At 40.8% G+C, this 22,089-nt stretch overlaps 2 protein-coding genes across 8 annotated transcripts in view; one reads left to right on the forward strand and one right to left on the reverse strand.

The window, feature by feature from the left end:
- Nucleotides 1-718: 718 nt before the first annotated feature.
- On the forward strand, nt 719-20,789 carry ppp1r12b (protein phosphatase 1, regulatory subunit 12B). 4 transcript variants are annotated; one of them, XM_010741525.3, is made up of 8 exons: nt 722-1,343; nt 5,550-5,566; nt 5,677-5,806; nt 6,865-6,969; nt 7,122-7,172; nt 7,343-7,393; nt 8,553-8,625; nt 12,845-20,789. In XM_010741525.3, the coding sequence occupies exons 1-7, from the start codon at nt 1,242-1,244 to the stop codon at nt 8,592-8,594; spliced, it is 498 nt and encodes a 165-aa protein (XP_010739827.1). In that variant the 5' UTR covers nt 722-1,241; the 3' UTR covers nt 8,595-8,625; nt 12,845-20,789. The 4 variants fall into 4 exon arrangements, with proteins under 4 accessions (XP_019112473.1, XP_010739827.1, XP_019112479.1 ...); XM_019256934.2 differs by having other exon boundaries at nt 8,556-8,625; XM_019256928.2 differs by lacking the exons at nt 8,553-8,625; nt 12,845-20,789 and adding an exon at nt 11,016-11,291 and having other exon boundaries at nt 719-1,343.
- The window catches only part of LOC104927443 (synaptotagmin-2), a 55,259-nt gene continuing 53,281 nt past the window's right edge, over nt 20,112-22,089 (reverse strand). For all 4 annotated transcript variants that reach the window (XM_019256920.2, XM_019256910.2, XM_027288804.1 and 1 more), the window contains one exon: nt 20,112-21,833. In XM_019256920.2, the coding sequence (XP_019112465.1) occupies nt 21,618-21,833 (216 nt within the window). In that variant the 3' untranslated portion in view covers nt 20,112-21,617. The remainder of the gene's footprint in view (nt 21,834-22,089) is intronic.

Here is a 22,089-nt window from a genome sequence, read left to right on the forward strand (position 1 = left end):
CCTCTCAAACTGTTTGTTCTCCTTTTTTTCCCAAATGAGAATCGATAAGAGAATCGATAAAGAATCGAATCGTTAAGCAGAATCGATAATGGAATCAAAATCGTAAAAATCTTACTGATTCCCATCCCTAGCCACCATAGGCTCTCCTACACACTTGAGGGGTGAGGTGAGTGGTATTCAGCGGGGGTTGCAATCTGCAAACTCACCACTAGATGCCACTAAATCCTGAAAGGAATTCCTTTAAAGGAACAGTTTGACATGTTGGAATATACTTTTTTTTTTTTGTTGAAATGTGACACAGACTCTGCATATATTAGTGCCGGAAACGCAGCATAAGTGCTCCACTCTGTAACACTTACACTAACAGCATCTCCTCTCTATCACGCTGCAGGGTGTGCAAGAGTTACTTGACACCTCACGCTTGTTGATGGCTCCTCAGGTAATAGTGCGCGTTGACCTTCCAGGACACAAACTGCTGCAGCCCCCCCCCCATATCCAAGTCTGTCTTTGTGCTCCACCTCCGTCTTATCCCCCCCACCCGCGTCCACATCAGTGGACAATTTTAGCCCTCTGTGCCGAGTCCTGCCATAGCAGAGCCTCTGGCAGGCTGCCAAAGCTGAAGACAGCAGGGAGAAGCAAGGGGTGGGTGGAGGAGGGTTGGAGGGACTGGGAGGGCGACCAAGCAGTGAAAGGAGAGAGAGAGGGAAAGCAAGAGAGGGAGGGAGGGAGATGGAGAGAGTGTATTTGTATAACTTTGGGAAACATAGGAAGACGCAGCATTGGGAACAAACTTTTCTCTCTTGGCTGCGTCCTTCTGGACTTCTTTTTCTCCACATTTGATCAAAGACCTCCGGCCTGTTAACAGAGCGGAGACAAGGGATTATAATTTGTTTGCTTCACTAGTTATTTCTCACTTATTCACTTATGTCGTTTGCATTTTAGATTTTGATTATTGCTTCACTGTCTGAGCTTTGAAGAAGGCGTGACTACATCTGAGATCCTTCCAAACTTGAGCTGCGGCTCTCTCCAGCTCATGGGAGTGTGAAGCTGGACTCAGACACACACACACACACATTATACACACACCTGTTGTTGCTGAGGATTCCCCAGGATTGCAGTCATGGGCATCTGCGTCACTGTTGCTTGAGGGAATCTGTGCGTCTGTGCAGCTGTTATCTGGTTGTGGCCTCGGTGAATGTTACAGTAGAAGTTGACCTGCCAGACGAGGGTAGAGGAGGGAGATGTCATCCTACTACCCACGCACCAAGGACCTGACTCGCACCAGGAAGTCAGTGGCAGATTCACCACCGTCCTCTCCGTCCCCTACAGACAAAAACTACAGAGTAAGACCAGAAGCTTTTCTTCTAGAGAAATACAACTTTTGATTTTATACCAATTTACCAGGATATATGTGTCTAATTTCATATCTCTATCATTTTTTTCTGGATTCAGACTGAAACCTGAGAGCTAATTTAATAATTTATTCATCATTATCAAGCAAACCAACACATATTCTTTGATTTCAGCCTCTCAAATGTGAGGAATGGCTACTTTTCTTTGTTATATATTAAACTAAACTGACTATTTGGGGGGTTTTGACAGTTGCAGTACAGTATTTCTCCCAGTTTTATGACATTATTTTGGACAAAACGACTACCTGAGATAATCATTGGCAGATGAATTGATGTATAACTGTTTGCTGCAGCCATAGTAAAGTATTTATGTCTTTGGACACATGCCACTGTGAGCGTGTTCAGTTGCACAAGCAAGATATTTCATCATTTTATCAACAGGATGATGAGTTATTTCCTAATTTCCACATGATTATGCGCAGTTACATGAATAACCAGCCACTCTTGATCCTCTAAATGAGTTCATTAAAACGGTTCAACAACTTGTGAGCGAGTCATCTCAGCTCATTTGAGGATTTGCGAAAGAGAGGCACTCGGAAACACTCAGAGTCTGAGCACATTTTCTGGAAAAGACTTTTGGATTGAAACATTCCTTCTGTAATTTCCTGTTTTTTCTCCTTTCTTTCTAAGTGGCTTATTCTCATGGGCGTTGTTTGACTGTTGTGTTTATGTCAGTGCACTGGACTGAGCTGTACTCTGTGTGACAGCCACATTTAAAGGGACAGAGAGAAATGCAGAAATCTGAAGCAACACCTTTACGTCTATTTAGAGGTACAAACTTTTGACTCTGCAGACGCTCTGATTATAGCACATGCTACCAGCGGATGCTGTCATTTCTCTGCTCTCTTTTCAAGAAGTGACAGTCTCTCTCTCTGTGTGTGTGCCGTATCCATGGTGAAACCCGGGGCTTTCATTTTCCATGATGTCGACTCAGTGTGCATTGAGTCTTCATGGGAGAATAAGAAAATGCATTGCAGAGAGGGAATCAGGTTGATGCGGTATTTTTAGCACTTGACACAATGTTTTGACGAGAACCTGGTCCTCTTCGGTAAAATACAATGTGTGTGTGTGTGTGTGTCACAGCTGTGAGCTACAGGAGGGAGTATGAACAGGAAGACATTATTGGATAACGCTCATTATTTGGCAGATGTTCACATTGGTGGAAAATAATAAATGTACTTAAGTTTCTTGAGAATTTCCATTTCGCGCTACTTCACGCATCTAATCCACAATATGCCAGAGGAAAACATCATCCTTCTTACTCCACTACTTTTATTTGATAGTTCTAGTTACTTTTAAATTAAATAAAACAATTCAATAAGCTTCTTAAACATAGCACATTATTAAACACTAAAATTTCACAGGAAATGTGAAACTCTATGAGTTTAAATGTCGATGCGTTATTTTCTCCAAACTTTTACCAAACAGGTAAAATGATCTAATATTTCATAACAAAAGCTTTTGCGCTCCATTAATCATCTCACGGCTACCCAGATTTGTTTTCTTTGGAGGGGGCATGATATTGGCAACGACTGGACTAAACTAATTGTATGTATGTAGTTTAATCAAGCACTTACTGACATTAAACTTGTGCTTACGCATTAATACATCAGTCCAAACAATCTAACAATGTACTGTTATAGATGAATGGGCAATTGTTATGCTGAATTAGTACATTTATTCTCATATTTTAAGTATATTTTGTTGATAAAGTAGGTTTTTAAACATGTTTACTTGTAATGGAGTGTTTTTACATTGTGGTATTGCTACTTTTACTTCAGTAAAATGAGCTGAATATTTCTGGATGCGAGGCATTTTGAGTCAGCTCTCTTGAAAAAGAAAAAAAAAAGATGCTCCAAAAGAAGCTCAGATATTCTGCAAAGAGTTAATATAGAGGGAGGAGTGAGAAAAGGTGAGTGAATGTGGAAGAAACGTCTTTTATGGTTGTGTGTGCTGTGTCTTGTTCCAGTGGTGGGGGTAAAAAGAGTGTGCGTGTGTGTGTGTGTGTGCATGTGTGTGTGTGCGTGAGTAGCTCACATTTTCCTACTGCAAACTGCACTCAGCTCTGATGCTGACAGAATGAGAGGAAAGAAGTGAAAGAGGTGAGAGGGAAACTGAAGAGTCTCTTGCAAACCGCACGTTAACGTTATCATTTATACACTGATGCAGTGAGCTCATGCGTGGGCCCCCCCCTGGTGTTTATATTGTTGGTCCTGGCAGACCATAAAAACTGAAGGCAGTTGTGTTTATAGAGTGCCCATGGTTCAAGCATGGACCCGAACTGGAAGCTGTTTCCATCAGTCTGACGGCCTCTTGTTTTTTCTTCTACCCTCTTAGTCGATCGCGTCCTCCTGCATCTGCTCTGCCTCACATAGTTTGCTGAGCTGCATGTGCCGCTTCTGACTCCCTCTATTTTTTCCTTCCTAACAAGGGAATCGCATCGGTGCAGCTGTTATCAGAAGCAGAATTGCAAATATGATTCAGTTTCTGGCTCAATCTGGACAGTAACTTTTATGATGTAGACATAAATGTAAGAGCTACTCTAAAGGATTCCCCCTCTTTTTACGAAGAATCAGGTCCTGTAAAGCCCCACCGGGCTCACTGAAGATTTCACCAGAATTAAGTTTTTAAAAAACTCATTTCACCAATTTGCTAATCCTTTACTGTGAAATAGGTTTGCGTACAGGAGCTTCTAATCTTAAAAGAGTTTGGTGAAGGGGCCATGTAACAGTTCATATCCCCAAAAGCAGACTTCATGATGATTTATTCATAAAACCAGGGGCCCAATCATCCCCGCTGATTAATGAACGTACGCTGAATTTGATCGAGGAATCTCCTCAGTCATTGCACAAAGAGCGAGAGCTCCTCTTCGGCTCCATCCTTTTTCATTTGAGGTCACGGAGGTCTGTTTTTTCCTGGATGGCTCTGCTTAAGCACATGACCACATAAGGACAGGCAGCGCTGGCTCAGTTATGTAAACACTTGCTGAGGAATAGCTCCTTTGACGCTGCATGAAATATCTCCCATCTAGCCAAATGTGAGCGCTGTGAATAACCGTCCGCTGTGTTTCTTTTGACGTGAATTGTCCTCCTCATAAAGCGCAGCCTGCCGTGCATCTGCTTCTTGTCTCAAACAGCTTGGACTTCCACACAAGTTGTTTATTGCGAGGCGTCTTTTAAACAGAGGTGTTTAAAGCCCACTTTCCCAGACAAGACAACAACTCCAAATCTTCAAATTTATCATGAGTCAAGTTTACAAGACTGCATAAGATATTGTGGATCAGTCTGGCTTCATGCTGCAGCATCCTCCCTCTGCCTTTTTCAGTGTTTTACTCACAGTGAACACTTCCAGTTATCATCCTCTCATGTGCAACGTTTATCAGCCGACGGCAGTGAGTTATCTATGTATTCAGTTTTGTTTGGTGCAGAAACAGGTCTGGATAGACACAAACTTTGATACTGCAGCCCCGTACACACTGTCTGACATATAGGGAGGCAGTAGACACACAAACTACATCTACCAGTTCTGTGATGGATAACTTTAGGCACATCTTTGAGGTAGAAAAATGGAAAAAAATCACATATACAACTCCTCCTGAATGAAGCACAATATGTGACCTCCTCTGTGAAATGGAAAAAAACAAATCCAGTATGTGATCACGACAGGCTATTTGGCAGCCGTTGCGCACTGGACTAAAACCTGCCAGGACAGTCTGCTATCAGTCTGTTGTCTGAGGTCAGACGTCGACCTGTCACACGAGGAGATACTTATAGCTTCTGATGTCATGATGTCATCTCCATGCTGCAGGCATTTGCATGGCAGCCGGCTGTTCTAAAAGATTAACCGGGGCTCACCGGGGAGGTTTGACCCACGTGAACCCTGTCGTTGCAGTGTTGATGTGAATTATATCTCACTTTCTGCATGTACTTTCTTCCCTCCAGGATTTCAGGGGCCTCTGAACACGATGTGATAATTCACTCGGAAGTTTTTGTTCTCCGTTGTCTCAGAATGGAAGATATTTTACTGCCAAGCCCCTGTTTGGTCTTATCAAACAAATAAATCTGGATCTCACCAACAACAGGACATTTTCCCATGCTTTGCTGCTCAAACTAACATGGTTTGTTCTTTGTTTTACAGCATGACAGATTGTCACGGTAAGGATTGTTTTTAATCTCTTGTGACATAGAACTTTATTTCCTGAAAAAACAAACAAAAAAAAAACACCAACAACATCCGGAATAAAGTAGCACTGTGTTACCTTCAGATATGACTCCAGCGGGGAGAGTGCAACAGACAAACCTATGGGCCGAACCAGCTCTTACACGCGGAGAGAGACGAGGCTGGCTGCTCTGAATAAACAGGAGCAAGACTCCACTACCAAAGACTATAAGAAGGTAGTAACTCTCAGCACAATCCCGCTTGGACGATTCATACGGTTGCAGAAAGCTTTGGCGCAGACTGATGGATCACCAAACATCTATTTTTATAACATTCCACTGAGGGCAAGCAGATGGGAGATAGGAATGGACTTTAGAAAGATTTGATAGTATCAAAATCTTATCTTTGAAATTTTGTAATAAAAATTCACTTATGTACTCAAACATATGTCAACATTTGATCAAAATCAAAACCATCTAACCAATAGAAGGCTGTGTATCTGCTCTGACTGACAGTATTAACAGATTGATGAGCATCATACGAGTGTTTTGTATGTTAATATTGCACTGATTTCTTCTTTTTTTATATAACTACGTGCTACATAGCTGGCTACCTCACTAGGCCGGTTGTGACGGTGTTAACGGCAGAAGCTGTCGGGTTAATTTACAGTTACTATATCACCTCTGCATTGTTTGAATCTAAAGACAGTCCTCAAAGAGAGACACACAGCTGTTACGGTTTAAGTTCAAGTTGACCCAAATGCAGAATTAAAAAATAACAAAAAGCAGCTGATGAGTTCAGGCAGGAAAATAAATCCAATAATCCAAGATGAGTCAAAACAAACAGAAACCCACACCTGGAACATTTAGAGCACGGACACGGGGAGAAGCACAGAAACAGGACAGCGCACATGGGAACGACGCAGAGGAACGAAACCGAGAAACGAAATACAGAAGAGTCGAACTGACAGAATTTGCACAAACATACACAGACAACATGACTACATGCACACTAAATACACAAAGGAAGGCATTCTGGTTAAAGTAAAGTTACACAACACGCAGAGAGGGGAAAATTACAAAATAAAAGAGGAAACAAGAAACTTGAATCATGAAGACAACTCTGTAAAGAACAACAAAAGACAAACAGAAATTTAAAAAAAGAATAATAATACTCTTTTCAAAATAAGAATAAGCTTCAGTTTTTATTTTGTCATGTTGTCTGTTAAGTCATTTCACAACTCATCTGTTCACTTTATTGATGTCTGTTGTATGACATCTTTATGTTTTTTTAGATGTATGCAGAAGCTTTGCATGAGAACGAGAGGCTCAAGTCAAGGTTGCACGACAGCAAACAAGAACTGGTCAACATCCGTTCCCAGCTGGAGAAAATCACTCAGGTATCTGAAAGCTGAAAACTTAAGAAACTGTCACCGTTGTCCTTTTCACGTCGGCGTGCTGGCGGAAGGTCACGGGCCGACTACTTAATGAAATCATTCTTTAGAGATTCTTGACAACACTTGACAATAACGGCACCTTTTCTAACTTTCAGAGGCATGACAGAATATCAGAGAGATCTACAGCGCTTGACTCAGAGAAAAGGGTAAGTGTCTCTGCGACTTTTTGTTATTTTATTTGATAAAGATGGATGAACACCCATATCTTTTTTTTTGTATTTTCTCCTTTCCTGTCAACTGCAAGTGCTGGCTTCCCGCTCTTTGAGTTGAGGGTCATATAATTATATTTTCTCGGTTGTTTTATCTTTATTTACAGGAAAAACAAGCACTTGAGAAAAGAGTGTCAAACATGGAGGAGGACTTAAAGGTCAGTGCATGCAAAAATAACTTGTGCAGACTCACCCTGGGTTTAAATGGCATATTTAGTCTCTGTTACAAGTTGTGCGTCATTTATCTCATGATGTCCCCCCCACCCCAAAAACACTTTAATAACACTAACAGTACTCCAAGGTATACACCTCCAGCCAAGGCTCTCTCACCTATGCTAAATCAAGCCCACCTAAAGTGTTTTTACAGAGCAAAACACACATGTAGCACACTCCAGGCTTGTGGTTAACCAGGTGGGTTTGGAGAGTCAAGGAGAGGGAAGTTTAATGCTTCAGGCTCATTACCCACAGTGTTCTGCTGGGCCACTTCCTGCCAGGCTTGAGGAGGAGCCTACTACTGCTGCTGCTCCCCTGCTCTACTTATCCCACTGTTGGGGTGAACATTGTGACCTAGTTCCAGTTGAATACCAAACCCCGTCCAAGACCGAAAGACCTGCTTTTGTGAGACATTCCTGCACTGCGCTGTGTGTATTCTGCTTTACACAGAAATGCAGGGCAGAGCAGCGGAGCAATTTCAGGCCTGAGTAGTCACAAATCACACACTGAGCAATGCAAATTACAATATATATGTAGAATTTTACAATGGCTTAAAAGGTGGGAAAAATGTGTGTCAATAAACAAACCAAAAAAAAAAAATGGGACAAATGCAGTGGAAACTAATAAATCATGACATACAAGAAGCATGTGGCTAAAACCTCTGCTCCACTGAAGAGACGAAAAATAGCAGCAGCCATAAACTTTAGATCTGGGTGAAGACTGTAACCTCAAATTAATGAATGAAACAAACATGAATTCCTAAATTTCTATTTTGTTTTTTCACCATTAGAGGTTTGACAGTCGATCATTTAATCACATCCTCTGGTTGCGTCCTCTTCTTCTGCAATGGTTACCAAACTCCTAATAATCAGAGAACATTAGTGGATGGAAACTTTAAGATTAATTTACATTTTCTTTTGCAGACTTTGGTCTTTGGTTTGTGCTACATTTGAATGTAATCCTAGGTTATATTATATATAAGAGAAATAAGAACATGGCTCTGGTCTGAGAAAATATAATATACAGACAGCGACGTGGACGTTATTAACGAGACACGTGCCGGCAGCAGATGTTTGACCCCTCGTGTTGTCGTGGTTCCCTCAGCAGGACCCTCCACTGCGGTTCCGCTGTGGGTACCAGCCCTGAGAACAGGCTTGTCTCAGGGGAGGGGGGGATGGTGAGTGGTCGCTATGACGCAGAGGAGTGATTGACACCTGCCTGTCACCTCACATGACTCTATCCTGTCAGAGACTCTGGCATGTTTACACGTGTGGACACATATGAACATCACATGATAAGCTCAAAGTACTTTAGACTTTTTTTTTTCCTTAATTCTCTTTAGATGCAGAGCACGTCGTCACTCGCTCACAAAGTCACTTGATCACGTTTAGCAAGTTAGAGCTGTTCAGTCCTTGTCAGATTAGTGCCAACCTGTGCCACCTACTGGAAAGCAAAGATAGCAGCAACGTTTAAGATCCGGAGGTATAAATGTCAATTCTTTCTTCTACAGGTGTACGAACAGCAGCTGTAATTTTAACGCTTCCACCACTGTGAGTGCTCCAGTTTTGACACTCTGCAGGCGACAGAGAACATTCCTTTGCCTATGTGCTTCATCTCCAGTTGAGAGGTGCTTCATCAGGTCTGAACCTGCAGGCATTGCGGCTCCGTCATTGACTTGTTCTGGGTTCAGATCTTTCACATCCAATCCAATCCACTTTATTTATATGGCACGATTTTTTTTAGCAAACACAAGGTTTCCAAAGTGCTGCACAACAAGATAAAACACAATAAATAGATAACACAGAAGAAGCACACTAAAAGATGAAGTAGACAATAGAAAGATAACAAAAAAAACAATAAAATAAAATAAATGAAAAGCATTGCCCGCACAAGATAAAAAAATATGCATGTATAGAGATAAAATCAACACTCTGCATCAGGGATGTCCAAACTGTTCCACAAAGGGCCGGTGTGGCTGCAGGTTTTTGTTCCAACCAACCAAGAGCACACCAGACTTGACTAATTTAATCAACTGATCTCAGTCTTCAGAGTGCTGACTGGTCAAACTGTGTGCTCTTGGTTGGTTGGAAGGAAAACCTGCAGCCACGCCGGCCCTTTGTGGAACAGTTTGGACACCCCTGCTCTACATGGTGTCGAAAGCCAAAGAAAGGAGGTGGGTTTTAAGAAGAGTTTTAAAATGAGACGGAGAGGAGGCCTGTCTAATGTGAAGCAATTCGTTCCAAAGTTTTGGAGCTGCAACGGCAAACGCTCCATCCCCTCTGAGCTTAAGCCTAGCTTTAGGCACTGTCAGGAGCAGCTGGTCAGCTGACCTGAGAGATCGGCGAGGATTGTAGGGGTGCAGCAGCTCAGGGAGGTAAGGTCGAGCAAGGTCATTCAAGGCTTTCAAGCAAAAAAAAATCATTTTAAAATGAATCCTTAAACGGACGGGCAGCCAGTGGAGTGAAGATAAAATAGGCGAAATATGCTCATACTCGCTTGTGCCAGTTAAAAGACGTGCAGCAGCATGAATAACACTGTGTGTCCTCATCTTCCCTTTTGAAATAGTCGATGTCCTAGTGTCAGATTACTCTGTAGGGTTTCACATTTCTCATGCAGAAAAAGCGAAACTGTTCTCGACAGTCTCTGAAACTTAATTAATAGCAACTGTGTCGAATTATCTGCAGGACCTGAGAATGTGGTCAGATCTAATTTAATATGGAAGAGCTCAATATTAGGAGAGTGTAATAAAGAACACTAGTCATTATGCATTCTTGCCTCACCCTGTCCTTCCTCTTTCCCTTCTCTTCCTAAGGGCACCGCTCCAGAAACTGAGCTGCTTTATTCTAATACCAAGAAGACATTATATGCATGAACTGTTAAGGCCCAAACACAGCCTAGCTTCAAATTGCTTTAATAAACGTGTTATGGTTTTGTAAGAAGCAGCTGGATGCCCTCCTTAAACCTCATCCTCGGCCATATTCATGTCTACAAACTCGTGTTTGGGTTGTGCCCTGTGTGTGTGTGTGTTCTGTGGTTTACCCTCAGGAATCGTGTCAAACCACAGACGTTTCGGTCGACCCACATTGAGGTCTACCTCAAAAAGTCAGGCCAAGTAGGAGGGGGAAATGAATCATTTCTTTTTCTTTTGACTTACAGCTCTTGCGTAAAGTATGACATAGTACATTTTTAGATTATGAAAGTATGAATTTTAATTCCCCCTGCAAAGCTATGCATATAATAACACTTCAGGACCTCGACACTCTCTGCATACAGTTTGATGAGCACAAACTCATGGAGAACAGCTTTCATAATTTCCCTTTGCTTCTTGCCAGCTTCTGCTGTTTCTTCTTCTCCAGATCTCCCTGTTCTGTAAATATCCGTTTATATAAGTTTTGCTGTCGAGTCCCTCAGATCTGCTGTTGTTTTCCCCTGTCTGCGTAGGTGTGTGGGTGCATGCCTGTATGAGTGGATATGTCTCTGTACGATTCTTTCTCTTTGCACACGGCCCGCCTCCCTGCATGCTTTCTCTGTCTGCCCCTTTCTGTATCTTTCTCCTCCTCTGTGCAGGCTTTCCCTGCTCTGGCTCAGGTCCAGAGCTTGCGGAGGGTGAACGAGTGTCTCCTGGCTGAGAATAGAGCCATGCTGCGCGTCCTCGCCCGCCTCTCTGAGACGGCCTCCATGCCGGAGACGGAGGACCTCTGATCCTCTGACATCATCTGTCCTCCTTTCTTCCCCCCCTCCTCCTCCTCCTCCTCTCCCCTTCTCAGCCATTTAACTTCTACACTCCTCTCTCCTTCTGGTGCCTCTACAAGCCCCCCCTCGTCCTCTGCTGTGTTCCTCTCAGGCAGGTCCTGCACCCTCCTCCCCGATGCTCACTCCTCCTCCCCCACACTGCATTGCATCTCCCCCCCCTGCAATCTTTTAACCCAATCTCCTTTATGGCCATCAGAGGGCAACTGTGCTGACCCCCAGCACCCCCCTATCCCAAAAAACATTTATCATAAGCCTCCCTTTGAAGTGTATTTTTAGCTATATTCATCTTGCATGGGGCTTCACGTGACATGTTTATGACGTCTCTGGTTATCATTTAAATGAAACATCTAGAGTTGCAGTCCGCACCATCCAGAATAAGCACATTTATAGCCGTTATCGATCTTACAGCAGGCAAATATATGTGGGTTCCTGCGTAATGTGCTGTGTAATCAATGCAAATGTGTTCGCCGAAGGAAATAGTCAATCTTCCAAAGGAAATGAGAGAAAGTCCTGTGCTACTGGGTGATACACAAGCACATATATGTGACATATTTTCATTCATGAAGCCTGTCAGGGACAAAACAGATGATTTTTTAATATAAAGGTACAGTTAGACATTTCTTTGAAAATAAGCTTCTTTGCGAGAGATACCACCCTGCCTGTGAGCTGAATATGAAGCTGTATTTAGGAACCAGTTCGCTCAGATTAACATAAAGGAAAAGGTAAAATCTGCTCACTAAACTCACAGTGATGACAGCTCCATTAAGTCACTGCACCCCCGCCAAGAAATAGCCTAGTTCCAACACTTGCAAATGTATTCACAAGTTGTAAGCTTTTGAAGTTCTGGCAGATTTTTTGTTATCGCAGTACAGAGCCAGGCTAGTTGTTTCTATCCGTTTCCAGTCTTTGTGCTAAGCTAAGCTAAGTTAACCAGCTGCTGGATGTGCAGTAGCTTCATATTTAGTGTACAGATTTGAGAGTGGTATCAATCTAACTCACTGTAAGAAAAGTTAATATGTGTATTTCCCCAAATGTTACATTTTTTTTTTAAACTCAGTTTATAGTAGGACATGAGCATGTTCATAGGACTTATTTAAGAGGAGAGTAACAGAGAAAACAAACTTGTGATTTGCTATGTTAGGTTATGAACATATTGCCATCAGTCGCCTTTGCTCGTTCACCAGTTCTCAGTAATATGTCACGGCTAGAGCAGAGGGTTATTGTTTGTCTCTAGTTGAGGGGAAATACTTTGGCAGAGAGGGTGGTTATTTTTAGTCATTGCTCCTCATGAGAGACATGACCTAGATTTGGGGAAATTGACCCTCTCTCAGTTTCTTTCTCTTTGACTTTCACCACATTCACTTTTTCACAGAGAGCATATTGTCAAAGTCACTCCTCACTTGCATGATCAAGTATTTGTAAAACGCATGTCCTCATAACTTGGACTTCACTGAAAGACAAGTTTTAATCCACTTGTTGTTAGTGGAAGATATTATGATGGATAGTCCCGATGAATTGTCATTGTACCACCTCGAGCTTTAAGTTCCAAACCTCACATTATCCACAAACCATTTAACGTCAAGTGTAAAGCTATTATGATGATATAATGTTCTAATTTAATTTCTTTTCTTCTGCTGTCCCAGATCTTAACAGAGCTCAAGTCAGACAACCAGAGGCTAAAGGATGAGAACGGGGCTCTCATTCGAGTCATCAGCAAACTGTCCAAATGAAAAGATGTCTGAAGCTCCTGTTTTATGTCTGTGGACGCTCAAACCCTGATAAGGCAGATTAATTATCCATGATGTCCCGAGTTATGGCTCCTCTCTGAGTTATGGTGACAGGCTGTTTTGCAGAAATAAATTCCTGTTGGGAAGTTCCAAAAAGTTTTAAGAAGTCAAATTTCACAGTGTGTAATGATGGTGTTACAACAAGTGTTTCTACTTGATTAGATACTATTTTATAAGAGAGAAAAAAATGTATCTCACATTAACCAAACAGGGACCAGTTTTACTGTTTGATAACCTTTTAAGGCCCAAACAAATCCAGGTGTTTGCATGAATGTACCGTTTCTAATATTATACCCACACATCGCGTAGAGGAATCACATTTTTTGCTACATCGCGCACTGCAGAGAAGTATTTTAATGTTGTCTTAAAAAAGAAGAGAGGAGGCCATTTATTCATTGATGAATGATGTCATGCCAAACTGGCAGAAACATATCAGTAATCTTTATAATTTCAACCAGAATCTGTGGCCATAAAGGTAAAAGGAGAGCCAGCCAAGTGAGAAACAGGTGTTGTGGTTCCGAGAGAAAACTAGGTTTTCAACATGAATCCATCTCGACATCTGAGGAGCAACAAGCCTGAGAATGTTTCGAAATGGAGAAGACCTTCAGCTCAGCTCTCATACATCTTTTTTTATATATATATATATATATATAATAACAATTTTAAAATTTGTACTCCCTGATGTTGATATTAAGGCTTAATAAGATGCATGTATTGGGTTTGACATCTTCCCCTGTAGCTTTTCTGTAAACGCTCGACCCAAAACTTCCTTTAGAGAGTTCATGTTATAGTAAGGCATCAGGGCTCCACATACTGTATATTGCATTAAAACAGTCAATCTGTACACAAATCTGTACACATTTCAGTCAAATTTCCATCATTTTGAAAATGATTTTTATGTTTACCTTACATATGATAATGTCCCCACTGTATTTGGTCTTTTTTGAAGACTGTATGTTAGCCCTGAAAAGCAAAGTACAGGGTATATGCACTTTGTACAGAGTGGACAGTGCAAACCTTTTATCACTTAGGCATCACAAGGAGCACGTTACGTAATTTAGTGTTTGCCACATTCTGGTTCCAGTAGCCATTCTTCATTTTTGGTTCTGCTTGTCCTTCACAGAGGATATTTATATTTTTATCCAATTTATTATCCAATGGCTCAGCTTCGAAACAAAAGAATGGCAACACAGAGGAGACAGTCTGAGTCTGTGTGTGTGTGTGTGCGTGTGGAAGAAAGCGTCCAATGTTTTGTTTTATAATAGAGATATATTTATTTATTTATGCATTTCTTCGTTTTAATCTTTATACTTTGTTTACTCCATTTCATTTCAAACGAATGTGCCGATTATTTTGACCTATTGGCCATTTTTTCTGTTTGGTGATGGAAAAAACACAAATGCCAAAATGGTCCAGTGTCACCGCTGACGTTTTATTCTCCACAGTGTTGTTGTGTGATCCTAAAAAAATCAGGAAGAATCCAAAGTTTTGAGGAATAAACTGTTGCTAGCACTTTTCATCATATGTGGTGTAGATTACATACATGCTGTCTCAATCCTTGGTGTGTATATGTCACAATAAAACAAGTTAAATGAATAATCACGCTATTAGTATTCTGAGTTGCCAGTTTATTAGGTGCAGACCACAGCCCCACAGGCCTTTTTGTTCTGGTCGTTTAGGAGACCGTACTTACTGGTGCTACTGCCTTGTGTTGCATTATATTGAAAAATATTTGGTTTCCACACAATGTTTGAAAAATTCTAAATGTTAACTTATCATGAGAAATAAAAATAAAACCATGAAAGAGGCTGCTGCCTTGCAGTGATTCTTCATGGAGTGCCTTCACCTTCACTGTATTTCATAAAGAGCAGATAAAATCATCCCTTGCTCAAAACAGTGTGCTATTTATCATATTAATGTATGAAACTGCCAGACTCAGCTTCACATTTGTATTAAAATTCCTACAGCTGTAGAGTTGCTACAGGTGATGGATTGCGTGCCGGAGACATGAATGATTTTGGTATCTGTCTTCAGTTCATTTAATGGGCGAGTTGACCAAAGTCCCAGTGTTTGATGTATTCATTTAATAATGTAATGGTTTGGGTGTCGAGCCAGGGCAGCATGATGTAACGCCAGTGTTATCTTTGGTCACATCCAGTAAACTGATTTACTCGACGGCTACGAATAAGATGTCAGCTTTTTTTTTTCTACACCTGATGTAGATGTATTGAACTATGCAGTATATTGTATTGAAACGTTTGAAATGTGATGATAGCTCAATGTGCACACACCGGTTTACTCACTTTGCTTAATAAACTGTAAAGGAATGAAAACGTTTCTCTGCGTGGCATTAATAAATTATGTATCCGAAGCAGAGAGATTATTAGGAGCCAGCTGAGCTGAACACTCTGCATATTAAACACAAACAAGTCATGGTAATTAAAAGGCCTTTATTTCCTATTTGTTTTTTTACAGAACTGGTAACACATATGATAAATTTGTAATAAGTTATTTGGTTCCCTTGATAACTTTTATAAGGATCCCCAACGTTTGTCCACATAAGGGTCAAGAGGAGTTTGTGAGCAACGTTTGTGTCCAGTCAAGGGCTAAAGCATGCGATCCACAGTAGGCACAAGTACTGACATGAACACGCGCACCACGACACTAGACACGAAGAAACACAGCTAGAGGACACAACCTGACTGTCCTCCGATGCTTTAAAAGATGAAGAAGAAGAGAAAGAGGTGGGGAAAAAAGAAAAGAAAAAAAGGAAAGAGTCTTGAGAGTACAGTTGCATCAGGGGGGTGGCAGGTGGAGGACTAAGCGCTCAAGAGGGGGAGTTTGGTACGGTCCTGCATGTTTGGCAGTATACAGTATGTCCATGTTGTAAACATGAAGGCCGGCATTCTTTACGCTCAGGAAAAGCAGATTCGGAGGAGAAATCAGTGAGCCTGCTTCCTATTCCTGCTTCATGATACTGATGGTACATAGCTGGTTACACGTAAGAAACAGGACAAAGACACAAAAAAAACAAAAAAAAGCAAACGTGACTCTGGCGTTGATTCAAATACAGTCCTACATTCTACATTAAGAAGATACACATCACAAAACCGAGAAAGAGAGAGAGAGAAAAAAAACCCCGACAGAAGGAAGGAGTGATTACACATATGCACAAGAATACAAAGAAGAAGAAATACAGCGAGTAATAGAGGAGACAAGACAACATGTTTCAAAGTGGCGTCTTTACCCGCTGAGAGGCTTCTCAACACATTTTGACAAGGTGATAAATGATCTATTGAACTTTGGATGGTTTCCCTTTTTAAATCCCAGCGTTTTGTTCGAAAAGCAAACAAAGACAAGCAAAAGAAAACCCACAACTAGTGTGTGTGTGAACGGTGCTCTAAAACGCCATCTGCACTGTTTCAGATGCAGTTGTGCATAAGGTATTGTTTCATCTACGCAGCTATCAACAGAACACAATAACCCCCCCCCCAAGTGTAACTAAGATTGTTTGAGTATTACGGTCATACACACACAGAGATGTACATTTAAGAATGAGTAATGTGTCCCGTGCATGCAGACCTGTACTGTATATTAAAGTTATATATTCCGGTGCTTTGTTTTTGCACCATGTCTGCTAAAGGGCCTACGCTTCATCTATTTAATCTCACACACACACACACACACACTCACACAAAGCACACACAGCTCCCAGTTTTCTGTCCCCCATAGAACTCACGGTGGTCACGTGACTGCAATGACCCCGAAGCAGTAATCAATAAAATCAATAGATAAATCTCTTAAGTGTGCTATAATAAATTAACCTGTAATCACATTTGCCTCGTCATCTGACGTGTTCTGTTTGCCTCCGCGTGACTTGTTATTTTGGCTTTTTGTAGATTCAAACAGCGTCGACGAATGCAGGCAACTGTGATCAGGTAGTGGCAGTATTTTCTGTGACACACTGTCAAATCTTATATTTGAATTATTCTCAGTGCATCATTTGGTCACAGTCAGTAGCATTAACGGGACAAGCGGATAAATATAATATTGCATCAGACAACATATTGTTGTCAGGAGTAGATAGATGGCAGTTTAAGGTTTACTTCAGAGAATTCAGCAACTGAGGTAAAAAGTAAAGGACAGTTTTTTTCCACCATTTTTTTTTTTTTACCGCTCTTATTTTAAGTATGAGGCCGGACCCTAGAAGATGATTAGCCTAGCTTAGCACAAAGACTGGAGGCAGAGGGAAACTGCTAACCTGGCTCTATGGTAAACAACAAACCAGGTGAGCTTTAAAGCGCACTAACACATTATATCTCATTTGTCCAATTCGCACACAAGCTACAGCCGGGGGCCAGCTGCAGCGAGGACTATAGCCTCCACACACGGGGCGGCCCCTTAACCCACTACGCTACCGACCATCCCTTCCTGGAGTCTTTTTGTCGGGTAACCAGCTGAGACATGATTGAACTTTAAAGTCGCCGGCACCTTTTTATTTGTACCTTCGTCTCTCCATTTGTTTCCAGTCTTATGCTAAGCTAAGCTAAGCGTCCCCTGGCTCCATACTTTAGCACACAGATACACAGAGCGGTATCGATCTTCACTTCATATCATGTGCTGTGACATAATATTTATATTTTCATTTTTTTTTTTTTTTTTTTGTGAAAATCATAACTCTATGCATAGTTCTATGGGAGGGGATTCGGGCCTAAAACTTGGGTGCCACCATATTACGTTTCTCTATTTTTGTTTTTTGTTTTTTCTTTAATATTGTCGGATCTCTAAATATATCAGTTTTGTTGCTTTATGCTAAATGAACCAACAAAACCCGTCAGCGATCAGCCATCGATCACCAGCAGTGCGTTATTGATTGTACACGTAGTCACTAGTACATTCTGCTGCTAAAACTGGAAGAAGAGAAACTTGAAGAGTGACCCAGTTTGGTTCATAAATTGCACTCAGCCCAAGAATAGAACACACTCTCATATATATATATATAATTTTAGCAGTATTATTGAGAATCTATGGTGATATTATATCTATTATTTATACTATCAAAACAAGGCATATACATTATTAATCACAATACTGTAAAATCAGCTACCTCTATGAAACAAGGACATCAACAGCTCGGAAAGTAGAAAAAGACACACTCACTCTACTAAACTCACAACTGTTCTCAGTGGTCACATATACAGTAAAATGGATTTTGCCCTCTTGATGAACAAAGACCTCTGAACGGAATGTAAAAGAGAAACACTAGCCAAGGAAAATGAAGACATGTCAGATATTTCTTTTCTTCATAAATAAACTCTAGCTACTCAGCTGAGCTCTAAAGAGTTAGTGCTTGAGTTTTATGGCTTTAGTTTTTATCTTATTCATTTATCTTGTATACACATACACATATTGTTTAATAAACCACAGTAAAAGAGACACAGCCGTGAAGGGTTTCAGGTCATTTAAATAGAAGAGAAAAAATAAAAACTTCCAAGGAAAGAAAGAGAAGAAAAAGAAGAAGAAGAAGAAGGGATTCCAAGTCATTTTGTCTTTAGTAGAATAATGGGATTATTCATCTTTTGGCCCCTGGAAAATACATTTCACACAAAGATATGATCCAACAGACTTCGTTCTGGGTCAGTACTGGCACAAATAACAACTCCTACAATCCACCTACCGATCGCATTATTATTCAATCTTCTTCTAACGAGTTATCTTAGAATAACACCGTGCCAAATCCGTTATTAGAAAACAGTTCTAGACTTGGAAACCCCCCCCTGCCCCTCTTCTCCCATCCCAAACAAGAATTGAAAAACATATCTGCAATATCAATAAAGTCAGAAACAAGTCAAACATTGGCCTTCAGATAAGTGCTGAAACGAAACGTATGGCAAATAAAATGGTATCAAATGAAATAAAAATAAAAAAATCGGATCACAAGGAATTAGATAGCAAGCATGCGGCTACATTTTCATCCTACATGAACTCACGCACAGTACTGGACGACACACTTGCTTACGAATTTCAGGCGTGGAAAGGTTCTTATTAGTAATAGTAACTCTTATATCTGAATGACATTCTCTCAAATGACCCTCATGGAAAATAAATACACATTTTGTTTCATTTAGAAAATATACAGTGCATCTTTTTTTTTTCCCCCTTCGTCGTGTTATTAAAATGACAAATGACACCCATTTACGTACACGAGATATTTTTGCTTCGTCTCTAAAACATGCTCTTATGTACAGTATTTTTGTATAAACATGCAGTATCAACGTGTATGAACTATGTATATAGGCAAAACTACACACCAATGGGTTTGCTTGATTGCTTCCATGTTGCCTTTTTCTTTAGCGCTGCTTCGTCAACAGAAGAAAAAAGATCATGTGTGATGAGAAACAGAAATCTGAACATGGTCTACAGGTATGTTGCTTATTTAAAAAAAAATAATAAGGAGTTACAATTTCCAACAAAGAAAACAAGAGCCGACATTCATTAAAATTCCAAAAAGAAAGTTGCTGTACTGTCTACATTTGATTTACATTGACTCTGCATTGTCAATGGGTATTTTTTGGACCTGGGTCCAAATACCTGATGCATATCAGGATATTAATTAGCAATTAAGCTTTCACCAATTTGTTCAGGGAAGACGAGACGTTTTTGAAATTTCTCTTCAAATATTGAACCAATTTCATTCTGTGAAGAAGCCAGGGAGCAATATTAGATTGGAATGTGTCTCTCTTTAAATGTTTTATCAGTGCAGTCCGTTTATACGAGGAGACCTGTCCGGCATGCCACATGTGCCACAGAAAAATTCTCACATCCCAACAACATTTTTATCAATAAAACAAAAATAAAAGCACAGATCGTAGAACAGTGTCAAATTACCACAGAACAGAATGACACCCAGTAGTGCAATTAAATTCAACAGTTTGGTAAGCTGTGTATTAAATACACACGGATCAGTGCCTTCTTCCAGACCATATCCTTGCAATCGAGTGAGAAACGTAATATTCAAACAATCGAAACACGTACACTGAAAGCTGAGCGGAAACAAAAAGCATTGACGACAACAACATAAAAAAAAAAAACTGCTTACATAACGCACTCCCTTGCTCTTTTTTTAAACTAGCAGTTATTCCTAACATAAACACTTAAAGCTCTGGTTTCTGAGGGTACTTAAACACAACATTTGGATTTAAAGTGCTCGAGGAATCAAAGATAAATGAAATAAATCTGGATAAACAAAAAATGCGATAGAAAAAATAAGAAGAAGGAAAGAAAGAAATGAAGAGAACAACACCGCTAACTGGAAGGCGTCCCTGGTAAGTTGAAAATTGCTTATTTTGTTACTTTGAAGGCTTGTCTCCTTTATGACTGTAAGACGGTTATAGGGATTCCTTTGAAGTAAAACCCTTGTGTCAAGTCCATGACTAATGGCAGTAGCACTGAACAAGTGAGATACAGAATCAGAGGCATTGGGAGGGGAGGTGGTAGACTGCAGGCAGTATTCGACACCTTGTAAATATCATGTCATTGGTGGTTGGAATCAGTCTCTGTTGTACCCGCTCTGATATTTCCTTGCTTTTTTTTTTTGTTTTTTTGTTTGTTTTTTTGTTGCTGCTCAGATGACAGGCGCAACATTTTTGCGTCGTCAAAAAAAAAAAAAAACGCTTTTTTAATATTTTTTTTCTTTTTTACTGAAAATCCATCACTCCCTGTTCCCTGACATACCATTTCATGGATATACTAACACTAGTCGTGAGCCTTACATCACCGGAAAAACAAAACAAAACAAAAAAATAGAACAAGCGGTCAAGCTTTTGGATCCGACATTTCTTTCTCATCGGGTGGAGGATTTGTTTGATAATAACAACCCGTTTAGAAAAAAAGGCATGGAGATTCAGTTTCCTCTCAGTTTTCCTGAGACGATGGGTGGAAGGTTAACTAATCAAAAAGGCAGTGTGTTTGTGGGTAACTGGATATGTGCCTATCCCTAAATGCTACCCAACTCTAGGAATGTACTTCAAACTAACAGAATCGTCTAGTATGATAACTGGCAGGTGTGGAACATGGTGCACAATACACCTAAGGAATGGACCTGCTTGTGTTATTTCTCTATCATATGGCAGTATAAAGCATTTTATTATTAATAAGCACTATTCTAAGCAAACTGTGTCACTAAAGGGAAGGGGTGAGAAGTACAATATGAGTGAATGTATGTTTTATCCCCTCTATCACCAGATTCCCATGTAGCACTCTTACTGTTCTTCATGGTCTACTCTGTATTCTTATTAATGGAACCACAACCCCAATACAAAAATAGATCTAAAGGAAATCAACGGAGTATCTGTCCATCCTGTTACTTGTCTTCTTTTCTCAATGACATGAATTCATAGAACATGATGCTTTTCTTTTTTTTTTTAAACTATATTTCCCATCATGTTAAATGGTATTTATGGATCTTTTGAAAGGGAGAGGAAGAGGGTGGAAGGAGTAGATGTACAGTTAGGGTGTTCTTTTGGAATATACACTGATATGTGGGACCTGGGGGGAGGAATGAAGGGAAATGTATGGGTAGGTAGGTAGGTAGGTAAGTGGAGGTGGGGTACAATTCTGGTGAGGGGGTTTACTTCTTGGCATTTAGGGCTGCGACGGCAGCATCCACCTCCTCCTCTGGCAGCAGTGGATGCCACTGGGCGATGGGGCGACGGGGGTTGGCCAGCATGTCGGACCAGTGTTTCAGCCCGGCCCCTGTGGACTTGCTTCCCACCAAGATCTTCCCAATGGCGTCGTTCTTGCCAATCTTGTCGTAATCCAGCACTGTGATCACAGCTTGGATTTTCTAGGGAGGATGGAGAAGAAAAAAAAACGTTACAATGAGCTTCAGAAAGCCATGGTGATTTTATGGGGGGGAGGGAAGTTGTTGAGTACATTCCAAAGAGGTTTATAATGCAGAAATATTGCATTTCACGGTGCATAATACCCAGTGTTTGGGCGTGCAGTGGTCCTATTGCCATGGCTGTCACCCACAGGGATTTCTGTGTGGGTGGTGGACTGAGACTTCCATCTATGCAGAATCGAGAAATGCTCAGTGTCCT

The sequence above is a fragment of the Larimichthys crocea genome, chromosome XV (assembly GCF_000972845.2).
Source record: "Larimichthys crocea isolate SSNF chromosome XV, L_crocea_2.0, whole genome shotgun sequence".
In the NCBI taxonomy this organism is placed as follows: domain Eukaryota; kingdom Metazoa; phylum Chordata; class Actinopteri; family Sciaenidae; genus Larimichthys; species Larimichthys crocea.

What these genes read in the sequence shown, in the direction of transcription:
- ppp1r12b (XM_019256928.2), top strand. Translation starts at nt 1,242, where the DNA reads ATGTCATCCTACTACCCACGCACCAAGGACCTGACTCGCACCAGGAAG. An exon ending in CTACCAAAGACTATAAGAAG is followed by an intron (nt 5,807 to 6,864) that starts GTAGTAACTCTC and finishes ATGTTTTTTTAG; the next exon opens with ATGTATGCAGAAGCTTTGCA. An exon ending in ACATGGAGGAGGACTTAAAG is followed by an intron (nt 7,394 to 11,015) that starts GTCAGTGCATGC and finishes TCCTCTGTGCAG; the next exon opens with GCTTTCCCTGCTCTGGCTCA.